Source organism: Tinamus guttatus, unplaced genomic scaffold (assembly GCF_059628265.1).
Source record: "Tinamus guttatus ecotype Peru unplaced genomic scaffold, ASM5962826v1 Tinamus_guttatus_pri_ptg000197l, whole genome shotgun sequence".
NCBI classification, from domain to species: domain Eukaryota; kingdom Metazoa; phylum Chordata; class Aves; order Tinamiformes; family Tinamidae; genus Tinamus; species Tinamus guttatus.
In genome coordinates, this window is record NW_028288731.1 from 2060791 (window position 1) to 2078927 (window position 18137).

An 18137-nucleotide genomic window follows, 5' to 3' on the forward strand; every position below is an offset into this window, starting at 1 on the left:
AACTAGCAGCACATCAAGGCAAAATTCAGTGAGTGTTAAACCTCACTTGGAACTTCAGCAATTTCATTGAAAACCAAATCCACGGGGGCAGCTGGTCTTGAGTTCGAGCCTAACAGTATCTGGGATGTGAACCCACTTGAAGACAGTAACCAGCTATCCCAAAGGTGATGCTTTCCTTGAGCAGGAATGTTACCTTCATCAGTGACTACAGGCATGAAAGTAGAAGATAGAAAGCCCTGGTTTGAGTCTGAAGGATTTTCTTGTTTTCTCTCCATTTTTTTCAAAGTCCAAATTGCCTATAAGGTAGGTGTGTGTATGTATACAAATATACATACACATCTTTGGTCTATTCTTTCATTTTTCCCCTGGTGTGCCACGGTCCTTCTCGGTGTGGCGTGTGTGACAGAATGGGATCCGAAGCCGTTTAGCAAATGCTGCCCCTCTTGCCCGGCACCACCGGTGGGAGGGAGACCGATGCCCAGCCAGTTCTCCTGGTGAGCTGTTGCATCCAACTGAAGCTCCTTTGGGATTTGTCGTGTTGAGATGGGGGACCTTGCAGAGTCCTACCTGCAACTGGAAGCCTAGTGTCGTACTCCAGCTGCACGTGACAAAATAAGAATAGGAAACGTGTACAGGACAGGATGGTCTCCAATTCCCCGTCTTCCGAGCTAGGTAGCAATGGCAATGTGTGAGGTGGATCTGTGCTCTCGGGCTGGTGATGCTACGGATGCTTGGGATACAGCCCTACTGCGCCGAGGGGTGTTTCTGGTCCATCTGCAGGCTCTGGCAGAAGCCCTGGAACAGTTCTTCTACCTCAAACACATTTTGACATCAGCACAGAGTAGATTTTTTATTTACTTATTTTTCAGTGTAAGAAAGATGTATGTTGCAGAAGAGGGTGACAGCTTTCCCTGAGGATGGCCGCTCTGTAGATGTGTTTTTTGGGATGTTTTTGGGCCCAATATCCTTTGCTTTGAGGTTTAACCAGTGCCTGCCAGCTCTGCCTCCTTTTGCAAGTGCCATCTCTGCTCCCTGGCAAGGAGACGGGCGCACTTGCTTTTCTCTGGATCACACTTGCATCGCATCAACCTCCAAAATATTTCTCCTCTCCTGCACACAGGTCCATGGCCAAGCGTAGCCATCTGCAGCCCCATCTCGCTTCAAGAAACCCACAGTATGTTCGGCTTTGCCACAGAAATACACGTGGTCCCCAGAGAGCATCTCCCTGAGATCTGCTCCATCCTTGCAGCAAAGCTGAACCATCAGCAGGGTCTTCTTGGTCTAGAGTTACAACTGCCCGCTTGTCCCCCTCCCAAGGAAGCTCTGAAGCCTGCGCCTTTGCTCCGCTGTTGGGCAGCGGTCGCTGCAGCTCTCTGGATATTCCCTGTCCATCTTGAAGCATAAATCTGTGGGTGCTCGTGCTGCTCCGTGTCCATCATGGGCTTTGCTGGTGGCGTGGGCAGCCCCGTGGGATTTCGTTTTGCTTTTTGCCCGCTGCTGCGTGGGTTTAACGCTCGTTGCGTTTGGACTGTGGGACTGGGGGCTCGAGTCGATGGTGCAGCCTTGGGAAGGTTGGAGTCTGGCGTATGCACCGTGTGCCCCTGCCCTTGCCGTGGTGCTCAGGCAAAGACGATGGCTACTGAGCAATTGGGGTGAAACTGGGTGAAATGGGGGCAAAATGCAACAAATTAAGGGTTTGGGTAGCGGATACAAGCCTAAAACATAGCTGTGTATTTCTGTGTGTGCAGTGCAGAAGGAAAAGAGGCAGTGATGTGTTTATAAACTTTAGGTATTGTAAAAGGTGGTTTTGCCAGCATATATAGGAAGACTGGTTTCTGAAAGTGGTTTAATGCCACAGGTTTTATTGCTGGGTTTAACCCAGTCCTACTTTCCGTGAAGGAAAACACCCGGTTCTTTCCCCACCATGATGCTCTCGTCCCCGCTACACGTTACCTGCACATGGACAAGCCCTTACCCTAAACACTTTTTAAGGATGGCTTCCGTGCTGCTGATGAGCTCTGGTCCTGGTCCCGAGGGTGTCCCCCCGGCCCGGAGGTTCATCCGCCGCCTCCCGAGCGGAGCGAGCGCTTCCAGCTTCGCAGCAGGACCTCAAGGAGAGCCAGATGATGGAGCAGATGGCAGATGACTAATTTGGCCAAGTTAGATGAGTGGAAATTGTTTGCTTTAATTGCTTGTCAAGTCCGGTACCTACATTATAGTTAAGGACCAACTATTTCCTCTCAAAATGGAACAAAACGAGGAGAGAGAACACGTGCGCATGTGTCTATGGATGCCTGCAAGGGGCAGGGGGGAAAGGCAAAGGGAGGTATCTAGACAATACAGTTTTGTATGTAGTGCTGGCAGGGAAGAAAAAAGACATTATTGGCAAAGTCTTTCGTAATAATTTCTTCCCCTTTAGTGGTGGCTGCATAATTTAGCTCCTGCAGGACACTTTGGCTTGCTGTCCTTCCTGATTGTGGTACCTGCTCCACAAGGAAACTGGAGGAGAGGCAGTGCTGGAAACGTTAACGCAAACCCCAGCCGTGACTGCGCTCAGTCCTTGAAAGGTTGTGGCATAAATCTAGCCCCTGCTTCAATGCTGCTTTGTGGTCGAGCCCTGCCTCACCTGCAACGTGCTTGGTGTAGCGTAAAGCGAGCAGATTTTGGAGAGCTTAGTGCAAGGGCGGGTGCCGCCAGCGTAATCGCACGTGCGTTGTCCTCCCTCGTGAGGATGCCATTGCTGTTAATATTTACTGTGGGGTCCCTTGTGAGACAGGGAGGGACCTTCCTTCTGCACATCCCACCTGTGGGTCTCTAGTGGCAGTTGGACTACCTCCGTTCAATATGTCCTTGCAGGTTTTTTGAGGAGGTCGGGAGGTTTTGGTGAAGCCACGTGAAACTCAGCTTGGTTGGTCAGCAAGGATGTTGCAAGGACTCGATCCCTTGGGTCCTTAGTGCTGTCAGCCCTTGCAAGGAGCAGAGACCTTGCACCACACTAGACCTGGCCATGTGGTGCCCATGGGTCCCAGCTGTGGCCCTGCGGGCTTGTATGGTGGCTGAGTGGCCCTCTCCCAGCCTGCTCCATATGGCACCGCGTGCGTTGGTGGCACTCGGCTGGATTCACCCATGACGATGGTTTCCAAGTGCAGAGCTTGTGGCTGAGCTCTTTCAATCAGGAGTGGAGAGAGAGGTCTGCAGGAGCAGAGGCATCTCTCACCTAGTGAGAAGAAAAAAGTCCTCTAGCTGGAATGCACTCTCTAAAACCACTGCCTTATAGGAAAGGGATACACCTGAAGTGGGTTTTTGGCTCCTTGTAGCTGGTGTCTGCAAGGTTAGAAGTGTAGTGAGGTTCTCCCTTAACGGGGATGTGCCTTATTGCTTGCAAATTCAGAAGGTTTGCAGCTCATTTAAGGAGAACGGTAATACAGTGGAAGGACTGATGACATCTACCCCTTCTTGTGTGTCTATATGCAGTGGAGGCCACTGCTGTGAGGGTGGTGACGGCTTCAAAACTGTGGGTAATTAGTGTGTCCGCAAGGGCCTTGAGTATTTTCTCCCTCGTGTTGGGGCAAATTGCTTGTTAGGCTCAGCAGTTAATAAGCAACGAGAAGGTCTCGTCCTGCTTTGTTTTCGTGTGCTTTGTGGTTAAGGTGAACTGGACTAAGACAGCTGTATTTAATGTGTCCCAGGTAACTCTGAAGGTAGGCGAGTTTGGAGGGGTGCTGAAAAAGGATATTAAGCAAGTTTTCCCTCCTTGCACAAGTTAGATCATCCTTTGAGCTGGGCAAATTATGAAACCAATTAGAATTCCCAGAAGCAGCATCACATCAAGTCAGATATGATTTCTTAATCCAAATTACAAACTTATCACCACTAAAGCAGGGTAAAATGATGGGGTAGAGAGCAGCGTCCAAAGGACGTTTCTTAACTTTGGTATTGCGCGGGGAGGACCCTGTGCCGGGCCGGCTGCAAGGCGCTCTCGGCCGCTCCGCGGCGTCGCGGGCGCTGCGGGAGGCCGTCCGACGGGACGCGGCGAGGCGCTTTGAAGAGGCGTTGCTCTGTGAAATATAGATGACAGCGCTCCTGTACGGCGTGACGAGGAAACGTCACTTGCTGAGCACATCCTTACACCCGTGTGCTGGGAGAGCATCCCTGGAAATACTCAGTATTTTAGTATTTGCTTTGCAGTTTGCTGGTGCGCGTCAAGGCCAGGTACCTTCATTTTAGCACGCGAGGAGGACAGGGCACGTAGGGCCCTGCAGAGCTGGGATGCGACATGACTTGGATCCAGCTCCAGATTCCGAAGGAGGGGCTGGAGCCTCCTGGTCCCGCTCCCAAGGAGCATGTCCGGCCTCTCCGGGAAGCCTGGGAGATGCTCTGGTGCCTTCAGAGACAGCGTGTGGGAAACGCTCGCAGCGTTGGCTCAAAGAGACCAGGCAACGGTGACACCCGGCAGAGTGTGCAGCAGGAGCCTCTCCATAATTACAAACACGAGCATCATTTTTTCATCACAGCGGGGATCACTTTTAACCTTGTTAGTTACATTTTGCATTAAAAAACAGCTACCACCACCCAGCAACTTAACGCATCCCTCTGTAGAAAAAAAAAAAAGGGGCTAAATGAGGTTTTTGTGAAGCCCGTGGCACGCGTGCAACGTGAAATAGCAGCGCTGCAGTGTGTGGCTTTATTAGCTGAGCTGGGCAGAATTGTTTTCTGAGCCGCGTTGATCCTCGGCGCTGATTGTGAACTGGTCCAGAAATTATTTATTAGTCCTCAGGAGCCTTCAGACAGAGCAGAGCTTATTCGGAGAGAAGCCCCGTCAATCCTGCGGGCGTCGATGCCGCTGCGCTCGCAAGGGAGCGGCGGGCAAGTGGATTTCGTGCTAGGCAGCAAGCGTTGGGGGAGGTCTTCTGGCAGTGATATGTGTGTGTCGCCCTGAAGGATTTACGTGCTTGTAAAGTATCTGCATGTTGCACCTTGTGAAGAAACGGACTCAGTCTGGGGTGCAGAGTGAGACAACTTTATTTCCAAACCGACTTCTTTTTATACTTTCTTAACACAAGTGTTGCAAAGCGCACAACCAATCAGCATCTGGCCACCTGCGCGGTTGTCTGGCTTTGTTTCTTTTCTTCTGGCAAGACACGTCGCACACGGGGCAGGGGGAGGTGTTCCTCAGTCCTCGTCTTTCTCGGCTCTGTCCCCCATCTGCTGCAAAGACTGACACCCTTGTGGTTAACTATCTGCTAACAAGGTACTATTGTCTTTGAACAAGCCTCCACATCTCACCCTTCTTTATTTGTTTTTGTTTGAACAGCCATGACTTAATTAAATGATCAATCTATCCTTAAACACATAACAAGAAACAAAGCAGGCACACTAACAATAAACGAAATATGCCAAACATCAACAGGCTGTCCTACTAGACAGGTTACAAACGGATTTACTGGACTAGATAGTATAACATGTCCTGTCAAATTTGATTGGCCAGAATTACCCATATGTAGGTTTTAGCTTGGGACAGCATCCACTGCTGTGTGGATGATGTCACGGTGGTGTGGATGATGGTGATGACTGTGTTAAAAAAGGCTTAATCCATCGAGCAGGTACCCATCTTGGCCCTGAGCCTGTAGAAACACAAGCATATCCTCTACCCCAGGTTATTAAAGAAAAAGGCCCTTCCCACTGATTTGTCTGTGGGTTTTTGATGATAACCTGGGCTTTATCCTGAACTTTGTGTTGTCTCTGTGAATCAAAATGTTGGTATATAGGGGGGCCCTCTTCTGTCCAGCGATTTAAAAAATTCAACACATAGCAAGCTTTCGCTATGCGTTCCTGTGGGGATAAGCCTACACTCCCCCTTTTTTGTTTTTGTAACATATTTTTAAGGGTGCCATGTGTGCGCTCGATAATAGCTTGGCCTGTGGGTGAATGGGGGATACCTGTGATGTGTTGGATTCCCCATTGTTGAAAGAATATTTGTGTTTTTTGCGCTATATAGGCTGGACCATTGTCAGTTTTTATAGTTTTTGGCACTCCCAATATTGCAAAGGCCATAATAAAGTGTCGACATACGTCCTTGGCCTTCTCACCTGTATGTACAGAAGCATAGATACAGGATGAGAAGGTATCAACAGAAACATGTACATATTTAAATCTGCCAAATTCAGGGATATGCGTTACATCTGATTGCCAAATTTCAAGCACAGAAAGACCGCGAGGGTTTACACCGATGGATGGTACTGGTAAAATGCGCTGGCAGTCTGGGCATGACTGTATGATTTGTCTAGCTTGTTCCTGAGTCAACTGGAACGACCTCCGTAACGCTTTTGCATTTTGGTGATAAAAGTCATGCGACAAACGTGCTTGTGCAAAGCGATCTGGCAGAACTACAGCTCCTGCAAGGCTGTCTGCTTGAGCATTACCTTCGCTAATAGGTCCAGGCAGTGAGGTGTGCGAGCGTACATGTTGGATAAAGTACGGATAAATCCTTCTGTTTAATAGCCATCTAAGCTTCCAAAGAAGCGCAAAGAGGGTCTCGTTTGAAACCTCTTTTAAAAACGAATGTTCTAACCTAGAGACTAATCCTGCAACATAGGCAGAGTCTGTTATAATGTTAACTGCAGAGGGCCATCGCGTAAAGACGCGGACGACTGCAGATAATTCCACTATTTGCGGTGAACCTGTGACAACATGTATGTCGCTCTCCCAATGCCCTTCATCATTTCTCCAGACTACAACTGCACGACCTGTCCTACCCGAGCCGTCAGTAAATACTGTAAGAGCATCAGGTATTGGCGTAAGGCTCAAATGGCAAAGAGGTAATAGAGAAAGAGAGTTGAAAGACTGTATGATTTTATGTCCTGGAAAGTGAATACTTATCTGTCCTGGATAATCTGCCAAGGCACACTGAAAAACAAAAGACTGGTGAGTCAAAAAGGTTAATTGTTTTGTATCAAGTGGTAAATAAATAATATTAGGCTCTGTGCCATCTAGAAACATCAAACGCTCTCTTCCTTTTTGAATAACCATTGCAATCATATCAATAGCGGTGGTGACAGTTTTGCCAAAATTATGAGGCAGAAACACCCACTCTAAGATTATTAATGGACATGCGTCCTGTGGTATCCATTGTGCTAATAGGCCATAAGGTTGGAAGCTAGAATAAAAAACAAAAAGACTGACAGGATAATTCTGCTTTCGTCTGTGAACAGTCTGAGTGGTTAATTTGTCCACAACTTTACCAAGCGCAGCTCGCGCGGGAGGGGTGAGCTTTCTTGAGGATGTCAAACTCGTGTCTCCTTCTAAGAGCTTAAATAGAGGATGTAATTCTTCTGTGGAAATTCCTAAGGAGGGACGGATCCAATTAATAGTTCCCCTTACGCTTCCTTTCAGCGTGATTCCCGGGAGTTCAGCTGGGCGGTGCAACCGGAGAGACAGCTAGTCTTCGTGCCCCACGTTGGGCGCCATTTGTTGCACCTTGTGAAGAAACGGACTCAGTCTGGGGTGCAGAGTGAGACAACTTTATTTCCAAACCGACTTCTTTTTATACTTTCTTAACACAAGTGTTGCAAAGCGCACAACCAATCAGCATCTGGCCACCTGCGCGGTTGTCTGGCTTTGTTTCTTTTCTTCTGGCAAGACACGTCGCACACGGGGCAGGGGGAGGTGTTCCTCAGTCCTCGTCTTTCTCGGCTCTGTCCCCCATCTGCTGCAAAGACTGACACCCTTGTGGTTAACTATCTGCTAACAAGGTACTATTGTCTTTGAACAAGCCTCCACATCTGCAGGTAGTTGAAAATAAACTTCACGTGTAATGCAGGCCAATGTTCTCCGATTTGGAAGGAAAGATGAGCTGACTCTGATCTCATGGAATCCTTTGGGGGTATTGCTGGCTGGGCAGCTCTGGGTCCAAGTCCTTTTTTTTTTTTTTTTTTTTTTTAGAAAATAAATAAAAGACGTATCTTTCAAAAGAGCATATTTTGGCTGATCTTACCAATTATGCCTCCAGTCAGTGTTTTGCTTGTATTAATACAATGAGAAGTGGGAATGGTTCCAGAAAGGCTCCCGTGCTCATGTTTTGTATTATGTAGTGCCTGTTTCAAAAACTGGAATATATTCAGATTTATTTGCTTGCAGATAAGAAGTGCCAATGAGTTTTGGTAAAGAGTGAAAAAACTAGGCAAAAAATCCTTGTCCTCGCCTTGTAGAAAGGTCTAAGCGGCGTTGCTGTTACAACAGGCAGAAAGATGCATGGACAAAACACACATGGAAAATGCTGCTTCTCCAAATGTTTTCCTCATCCACTGCTGTTGTTGCATGATGCATGGCAGTCTAATAGACCCAGCAGAGCTGTAATTCTGGAGTAGCTTTGAGTTGGGCTTTGAGATTGACAACTGAGTGCTGTAAACTTGGAGGATACCTTCGGAAAACTAGCTGTGCTGAAGTGGGGTTTCCTAACTGATCTGTAACTTCTCCATGCTGTGTTCTGAAAAGAGTTGTGGAGAAACAATGCTCCTTTTTTTCTTCTTTCACTGTTGTCTTGCTCTGATTTTGTGGTGCACCACATTAGAGATGGCTGTGAAGAGGAAGGGGGGAAACTCCTTTTTTGCTGAACGCGGCGCGCTAGCTAGCGCGTGATTCCTGTTACTATTCCCTGTATCCCTGCACACAAGCCTCGCTCCCCTGCTGACTGCTTCCCCTCTGCTCTCTCACAGTGTGCGCTGGCACCGAGAACAAGCTGAGCTCCCTATCCGACCTGGAGCAGCAGTACCGGGCGCTGCGCAAGTACTACGAGAACTGCGAGGTGGTGATGGGCAACCTGGAGATCACCAGCATTGAGCACAACAGAGACCTCTCCTTCCTGCGGGTGAGTTGCCTTCTTCCTTCCTTCCCATTTTCTGCATTTATGGAAATAGCTATGGATGGAGAACTACGGAGCCTTTCCTGTGGGTGCCCATAGCCTGCAATGGCAGAGGACACAGAAACGACACAGGTGTTAAGGGTCAATAGGGGCCATCCAGTCATGTTGGCTTCTCTGCAATGGTTACTCCAACCTCTTTTTTTGAGCAGTAGTGTTTTTTACCTGCACCTGCCTTCTCACAGGTGTCTAGGCAAAAAGTAGAGCTTAAAACCCAATAAAGCTGAGGTCTAGTTAATGTGATGAATTGTCGTCATTAAAATAGAAAAGCAAACGGAGGAGAACGTGTTTCTCCGTATTCTTGGTGAGGCAAATAAATAAACGTTGGCATATTTACACCGATAATTCAGCATTCATTAGTTAGATGTTATTACTTGTTTTATTGTCTTAAAAGTGAATTTAATGCCCAAATGAAGGTGGCAGATGGGAGATAACCGACAGAAAGGTCGTTTGTCTCTCTAAGACGTGGCGACCTTGCAGTGCACCGTGATGCTCTCCATTTTTTGGCCTGCTCCATTTTTTGCTTTACTTGTTTCCGTGGTGATAGTTGCCCTCTTTGCCACCAAATGGACCGCAAGTAGGTGGCCGATGTCCTGCTGTCCAGGGGGCGGTGGTTTCTCCATCCTGCCTTTGAGTTCATGGGAGCTTGGCTGGACAAACTCATTTGGATCTTGTGCGGGGCAAAAGGTGCCAACGTGAGGGCTCGTTGGCGAAGCTAAACGAGATGGTCCTGCTGGTGCACGTCTGGAGCCCTGCCAAGGCAGGGCCCTGAGCGTCGGTGCCTGTTTGGGTTTCGGCAGCGATGCTAAGAGCAGATCTCTGCTCCGCATTGTGGCCGCCTGCTCCGAGCAGGCGCAGGAGCCTGGGCCAGTTTGACGTAGCAGGACTGACAGTTGCACTGTGCACTTGTTTGCGTTTCTTAATAGTATCTCTGTATTCAATTTTCTAAATGAAACGCACAATTAGTATACCACAAAACAGTCATTTACAAGCACTCATGTTCTGTTAAACACATTTGGTAAATGAGAGTTAGCTTAATCCTCAGGCTTTTAACAATTTATGGCCAGGAAAATGTTGTCTTGTCACTGGGTTTTATTTAACCAATTATTTATTTCTGAAGACATGACCTAACATAGTTAACCCTAGCATCCCTGCTCGTGCCACCTCTGTCCCTACACGAGCCCTGACAGCAACATGGACCCAGCACGTGGCCCTGGCCACCCCAAGTGCCACTTTGGAAAGTGTGACTTAAAAACACTCCAAGTGGCTGCTCTTCCGCTCAAATTAAACTCTCAGCTCCCACAAAACAAACACAGAAGTGAATTAATACACAATTAATCCTTGAGCCGGGTTTGCCCAGCCGTAACCAAATATATGTGCATTAGCTATTGCCCCATTAATTTAGCAGTTATTTTCGGCGGGTTCTGTGCGAACGGTACGGTTGGAAGTAGCGGGCCATGTTTGCAAGGTGCTGCGTGGGCACAGGCTCTCGGCGCTGCTGGGAGTCGCCTCCCTCTTTGCAGCGGTTTTTTCACGTGGAATTTGTGACTGCTCTGCTGTTGATACGTGAGCTGGCACCCTGGATAGCAGGGTCCTTTCCCTGCCACCCACTGCTTGCAGAGACCTGGGACGAGGCCCCGACGGAGCCGTATTCCCCCTCTGTGTCCTGCCTGCTGCGTCCCCGCTCCTTGCAGCTCGCATGCCACGTTGTGAAGCCTTCACGTCCTTCAGGAGGGAGGAGAGCAGGCTGGAGATTGGAAGTCCGGGCTGATTAAGGAGTCTCTTTAAATTGTCTCTTAGCTCTTTGCTGTCCGTTCCCGTTGTGCTCCCCGCCAGCCGCCCAGCACGGCCTGTCTGATTCGCGTGCGTGCCGGTGATACCAACCCTTCAGCAGCACCGAGATAAAAGGGCTCTCTCTTCAATTATTCACGGAGACTCAAACCCCTGCACATGCTCAAAATCAGTAATATCCTCCTCGCTGGCCGCAGGACTTCTGCTTTAGTGCTTGGGGCAAAAGCTGCCCTCTGCCGTGCCCAGGAGACCACGGGGAGGTGGTGATGGCCCCCAATGGATCCCGGCGCTTTCTCTGCTCGCCGTGGCTCGGTCTGTGCCATCCTCTGCCCCGCTCTTTCATGGAGAACTGAGGCAGCCTGTGGAGATGTTAGTGGTAGGGGAAGGCGCTGGCCCTGTCTGCAGTCCCCTCTGAGCATCCTGGCAGCCCTGCCAGGAAAACCTGCCTTTTTCCCCTTGAAGAGTTCCGCTCCATCAGCTCCTGCCTTCCTCCCCCTAATACACGTGGGTTTAAGCCCAAATCCAGAACTCGTTGTGGTAGGTGCCGTAAAACAGCTTGTAGTGGGTGCAGATCGTTATTAAAAATAAAACAGTGCAAACCTTCTTAATTAGGTGTTGTTTCCTTCAGAAGCAGATCTTGCCTCTAGGCAAATGATACCAATTAGGCCTTCCCTTTCAAGCGCTTGATGCTGTTAATGATCTTGCTCTTGTAAACACAAACTTTCTGCCCACCTCTACTTTGGAAGTGCGAGCCTAATTGGAGTCAGGCTAAATCAAACAGGAAAGGTAAATAGCCAACAAAAACCTTAGTAGTTGCAAATACTTTTAAATTATAAATGGATTTGTTAGCTTACAAAGCAAATGAGTAGTTTTCTTGAAAACGAGAGAGAGATTATCAGGGAGTGCAGCGAGGTTCCTGGTCTGGCCTTCGCTTTAGGTAGGAGTTGCACTAAACTCCACAATTTCAGCTCTGTTCAGACACACTTGGCTCAGAGAAACCCCTGGTGCTATTGGGGCTTTTTTTTGTCCACCCGCCCTCCCAAAGCCCTTTGAGGAACAGAGATGGTTGTTGGAAGTCAGGGGAGGCACAGTCAGGTATAGATAAGTACAGGTCTATATATGGATGTGGGGAAGCAGCCTGTGATATGGAGAAACCTCTTGCACATTGCTTTGAGTGACGTTTTTGTGTTTCTATGAGTATTTAAGGAATAAATTGCCAGGGTTGGTTGGTTTTCCCTCCCCCACGCCAATCCCTTCTTATTATGGATTAAACCAAAATTCAGCATAATTGTGCACTGCGATGTCCTGACTTCGCAGTGCGGGATCCGTGGCCTTGAATTGCGCTTAAAAGCTGGGCCAAGGGCAAGGCCTCCTCACCCGGGGAGGCTGTGCAAAGTCGAGTGGGGTGAGACCTCCCTGGTGTCAGATGCCATCCCTGGGAGGTCAAATGGAGGAGTTTTCGGCTCAAACAATGAGGGTCTGGTACAAGGGAGTGCATGTGCAGGTGGCAATGTGCGGACGGTCCCATTGACTTCTGATACTCATGTCTGAGGTTAAGTAGGAGATGAATAGCGTTTGCTGAGCGCTGAACCTCTGGTACCGTTGCTTTGGTCCCTTTGGCAGTGACTAGCTCCAGCAGAGAGGAGCAGTGAAGCGCCTTGAGGTGCGAGCTGAGCACATGGACCTTGGCCTGTCAAAAGAAGAGACAGTAGCAGCACGCTGACCTTGACAAACCTGCATTTTGGGGTAGCAAGGATAATAGTGACAGCTTAATGATGCTCCTTAGCAGGAGACGATACCAAAACTGTTTTTTTTTTTTTTTTCTTTTTTAAGGGAGTTTATGTTCATACTTTAAGAAAACAACCTTAAGCCAGGACAGACAGGAAACTGTGAAAGTGTCATTCAGCTTGAACAGGGGGAGGACATGGCCGAGCAGGGTCAGATCCAAGGTCCATCTGGTCCAAGAGCTTGAATGGTGGCTTGAGCTCAACCCTGTGACTCATCTTGGTTTCTGAGGCTTTGAGATTGAGGCAGATCCTAAGTGCCAAATCAGTAGCAATAAAATATTATAACTTGTTTTATCATCCTGGATAATCGTGGTGATTATGGAAGCGCATCCCTGAAAAACTTGATCCTGTGGTCACGAGGCCCCTGGGATCACCATGGAGGACCATCTGCAAAGCGTCAACCAAGAAACCTGTCAAAACACATAGTTGTGAGCACACTGAATGAGGAAGCCCAAGATGTGGGATGTTCCTTCAAGGCCGTTTGATACTGGCATTGCTAGGTTATGGATAGGAAGATGTCTTGCGTTTGGAACGTGACTTCTGAAAACACAATCTCCCAAACCTGGATTTATTGGCTTACATTCCAGAAAGGGCCAGAAGGCAGGGAGGAATGAGAGGAATGGCAAGGCCTAAGCCATCCCCCTGCTATAAATCAAGAGCAACAACCCTGTGTAATACATATCTCAGGAACAGTAATGTCAGCTCATCCTTCAGAGTGTGGAGTGAAGGCCGAGGAAAGGAAAATCTGTAATGGCTATCAAAAAATTAATGGCTGTCTGCATAAAATCATGGAATAACATTTTCAGGAAGCAGAAGATGTTAGCAGAGTTCTTTCAAATCCATCTATCTGTGGTAAGGAGCAGTCCTGATAAAAACATGCCTTGTCAGGTCTTGGATTTCTGTCATTTTTAAGATACTGTCGTGGGGCTTGAGGAGTTGCTCCTTGAGCCAGTTCTCTCCATGAGGATATAATGAACTATTTTAGCAATAAAATTCTTATAGAGGAATAAAAGGTGGTTAAAAGGGCATTTATTTCTGGCACTGCCTAAATTTGGCCCTATCTGGGTAGCACCAAAATCGTTCTAAACTCATCATATGGAAATGTGTGGGTACAGCCTGTCAACGAGTGATGCTCTTTATGGGAATGAAAACCGGGTCATTGCAAAGGAATTGTTTTTGTACAGTCTTTTCCCACTGCTAAAAAGCTGTTTCTGTCCACTGCTGTCCCCCAGACAAATGAGAAATTTTGGTCCCCGTCCTGCCCCGCTGCTCCCAGCGGCTGCTCGGCGCCTGCTCGACCAGGGCAACAAGGTCTTGTGGGGCAGAACAAAACTCTTATGTATTTTTTCCCTCCTCTTGTTTCTTTTCTCCTAGTTGTGGAGTTTCGTTAAGCTCTGGCTGTGTAATCAATGCAGGTCAGAGCGAGCTGCCAAAGGAGAGCAGCTGGGAGCACAGGAACCTCCGGCTTTGGCCTTGCTGCCCAAGACCCTTTTGCAGCTTGAGCCTCCTTTATGGCCCTGGCTGCGGCGCTGGGACGTGATTCCCACCTCTCCAGAGCTAAGACACGACGTCCCTTTACGCCTAAGCTCAAGTTTTGCTAGGTGAAGCAGCTGGCAATTTTACCCTGCCTGCCGCCTGTAGCTATTAGCATCACTGTGAAGTGCCTGGAGCTGACAGCTCCTTAAGCAATTAAAGAAAGTTTCCCTGAGATTTGAGTGCTGCATCGAGCAATGAATTTATAGCCGATGCAGATGTTTTGCGGACCTGCCGCAGACAGCGTCCGCGGGACCTTAATTGCCAGGGCGATGAATCCCGTTGTGTTGGCGTAGCAGGGGCTTCCCAGAAGCAAAATAAGGGGGCCTTCATCTCTGCTTTTGTAGAAAGCAAGCTGCCAGTAAAAGCTGCTCTTGTTTCCTTACATAAGCATCTTCAGTTCCGTCCCCGAGACGCGTCTCGGGGTGCCACCACGGCGCGGAGGTCTCCGGGTTGACTGGTGGTGCTGCCTGGGGGCAGGGGGTTCCCCTGCTGTTTAGCTGTCACTGCGTGGGCTGTCGTGGTGCTCGATGCACCTTGGGTTTCGTTTGGGAGCTTTTTAACGGAGCCTGGGCTGTGTTGCTGCTGGAGAGCACACGGTGACGCGTGGTCCTTGACTGGGTCTCACCTCCTACCCGCTCCATGTTGAGCCCAGCAACAGTGTGGGCTCATCCCCGCGGCAGCAAAGCACCTTTTGCTGCATGATAACTTCAGCCCAAAGTGAGCATGTTCTCACTTTGCCTTAAGTATTACATGCTGCTGAACCGCAAAACTGTCTCAATTTTTTTTTTTTTGCAAGTGAGTTTTTTCCCTTCCCCTCCCTACCTGGAGTTATTTGCCAAATTTGAGATTAATACTCAGTTTACTCTGGCGAACCAAAAATTGATTTTCTTTTTTCAAAGAATAAACATATCAGTGCAGAATATTTTCTCCAACCTAATAAGGATAGATTTTTCCCATGGTGTTTTATCAAATCTGCCTCTTCTTTGCGGAATTAAAATTTGAGGAAAAACAAGTTACTCATAAAGATGCAGGTCATTTCTCCTTGTACTGAATAGAGCTCTTTGTAAGAAATATAAAAAATGAAACAAAACGAAGACACGCAGATGTTGTAATAAAATTAGTAAATTTGTATATCATTGAAGTTCATTGAAATTATTGTAAATGGTGCCGTTACATTGTTTAATTATGCACAATTAGCCCTGGAATTGCTAAATCCCTGCTGGAGCCTTTTCGCTTAGATTTACAATAGGTCGTGCTGGAGTATTTTTCTCGTTACTGTCATGGAGGCACTAATTGAACTGGACCCCGTCTCCCATCCTGACTGGCTTCACCCATGGAAGAATAATTTATTTACGTACAAATAGTCGTTCTTTGCCATATTTAGCTGCAGCCTGGAGCAAGTTTATTAGAGATGGCAGAATTTATAGTCCATTAAAGCGGTTTCCATCAAGCATCGGCTGCGCACACTGTTTGGGGCATCTGCAGCGGGATTAAGACAGATCTGGTTTTGGTGAGTCCTGAAGATGCCTTTTTGGCGGAGGGTGGGCAGAGCAGCAGTGAAATTTCATCTGCTGGGGGGTTTCTCAGCGTCGATGGCCCTAGCTGAATGTTGATACCGACGTATCCTGTGGTATGAAAGCTCTTCTGCGTGGGTTTTTTTGGGTGATCTGGCTGTTCCGAGAAGCAGTAAGGGCCACTGAATGGGAATGTCTGAAGTCTAATTAATGCAATAATTGTTTAATTTCAGTGCCACTTTGCATCGCATTAGCTTTATGCCAGACAGGTATCAAAAGTGACTCCCGTGCTGTTTCCCAAGGCGGCTGCGGCACCGGAGCTGGGCAGAGCCTGGCAGGCGATTCCGGGCGCGCGGTGTCCTTGCAAAATGAACACAGCCTGCCTGCTGAATAGGAATGAGATTAGCTGGAGCCATTAATTAGCGTGACTTTTAAAAGGAAGATGGAAAAGGAGCAATTCATTGTGTGCAGCATCGTAATTTTCCTTGTACATAAGTTTTCATTTTTGAACGTTTACTCGCTGCTGTGAGGAGAGGTTGCAAGGACGAAGATCTGCAATTGTCCCAAATGTGGCAGACCCCTGCTCCGAAGGGTGTCAGAATGCACTGCTGTCTTAGCTGGTCTCAGCAGACGTTTAGGATTTTGCTTTTCAGATGGGAAACTGTGAGCAAAATAGCGCAAGAGTCTCTGGTCATCAGAGAGAACGGGTGGCCTGGAAAGAAGCTTGGATGCAGATTGTGTGGCAAGCGAGCAGGGAGGAGGATGGAGGAGCCTTTGGGCACGGGTAGAAGGGGTTAAAGTGAGATAAAAACCTCTGGAGAAACTTTCTCTGAAAGAAACTCAGAATTTGTTGGTTTATTTTTACAGCTTTTCCCTAAAGCTTGAAGCAATCTGTTTAAACACTGATCTTTAACATTTATTTTCTTCTTCTTTTTTTTTTTTTTTTTCTTTCTTCAGTGGCTTAATTTCCATTCCTTGTCTGGTGTGTGTTAATTTTCCATGCCATCACAAGCCTAATTCTTCTCGATTTCAAACGAATATCATATAAATTAATTGCCATATGATTACCATGTAATTACATTGTGACTCATGACAGTTTAGACAAAGCATCATAGCTGCATCTTAAGGAATGATAAATGTTTGACTAATGTGTCACAAAAAATGTAAATATATTGTGATTATTGTGGCACTTTTAAGCTCATTAATTCTCTCTGTAGTGTCTGCAAGCTGTCAGTCAACCTGTAGCTAAGAACAGTCAACCCATGTGCCAAAACTTGCCTATCTGTGGCCCGTGGGACAGTTGTCCAGGTTCCCTCAGGGGGCAGCAGGGCAGGTGCCTTGGCTGGTTGAGGAAGGGGTCATGTAGGTAGGACTCTTCCAAGTAAGCTGCTGCTTTAGCAGGTCTTATCTCTGTGAGCTTCAGATACCTTTTCCTACACTCCCCACGTGTGCACAGTTTCCATCCAGCTTTGCCTTGGGGCTCTCGGTGAGTTTTTATTCTTTGGGGGATCTTCTAGCCTGACTTGGCTGCTCGCCATGAGCATCTCTGCTGCCTTTGGCCTTGGTGCTGCCCAAGCACAATGCTGATGGCCAACTCGGGAGTTTCACCACAAGCTGATGCTCTCCGTGGAGAATTGAGTGACTCCTGCCAAGTGCTGGGAGGGAGAGGGATGCTGCGACCCACACCATGGCTCTGATGTGGTGGTGAAGCACCAGTGAGGAGTGGGGGCTGTCAAGCTCTGGTGCTTGCGAGGGCTTGGGTGGAACAGGACCCCCAAAGATGCAGCTTTCCGGCTTCAGAGGTGCCTCGAGAGTCAGCCGGTGAGAAAGGGACCAACTCTATTAAGTGATCTGTAAGTGAAGTTCTATTGTCAGTTGAGTATTAAGAATATTTTCCTAATGATGTTAACTAATTTGTTGTTCAGGATGTCTTAGAATAAGTGTAGCCAGAGAAAACCTTGTTAACAGCTGGCTTAATTGATAGCAAAAACGTATATAATGATGAATTGCTTAAAACAGCCTCTTGTGTTTCAACTGCTCTGAGCTTGGTAGAGGTTTTACAAGAACATAACCACGTCTCTGTCCAGGGAGCTGCCGAATGCCAGGTAATGGATGAGGCCGTTTTGTTCGGGTTATGAATAGCTTTGCTGCTGATCTTGTCTTATCTCGGAGGATGGAGTGTCTTAGGAAGACAGTGAGATCAGAGATGCGCGCTTGGCTCTTTCATCTTCCTTCTGGGCCTATCTGTCACAGTGAAGTCAGACTTACACAGGCGGGTGGCCATGCTGAGAGCTAGATGCATCCGCCGCGGCTGGAGGCATCTCGGGTGCTTGCCGTGTCCTCCTTGACACGTCGGCCGCTCTGTGCTCAGCCCTGTCCTTGTGGCGCCATCTCGGGCCTCCTGGGCCTTGAAAGCCTCCGCGGAGCTCGGTTCAGCGTCGAGCATGTTGAGCGCAGGCTGCGGCCTACCCTTCTTGCTCTCCTTGTGTTAACTGAGGAAGACGGGCAGGACACTAAATAGAAATGCAGCGTGTGAGGTTAGGAATGGCCTCAATAATAGAGGAAGAGCGATTAGGCCCCTTAGAAAGGTAG

The 18137-nt window shown here is 48.1% G+C and overlaps 1 protein-coding gene across 1 annotated transcript in view; it reads left to right on the plus strand.

The window, feature by feature from the left end:
• Positions 1-18137, plus strand: part of ERBB4 (erb-b2 receptor tyrosine kinase 4) — a 373897-nt gene that overhangs the window by 121644 nt on the left and 234116 nt on the right. Inside the window, exon 2 of the mRNA XM_088523696.1 lies at positions 8715-8866. Within this exon, the coding sequence (XP_088379822.1) occupies positions 8715-8866 (152 nt within the window). The remainder of the gene's footprint in view (positions 1-8714; positions 8867-18137) is intronic.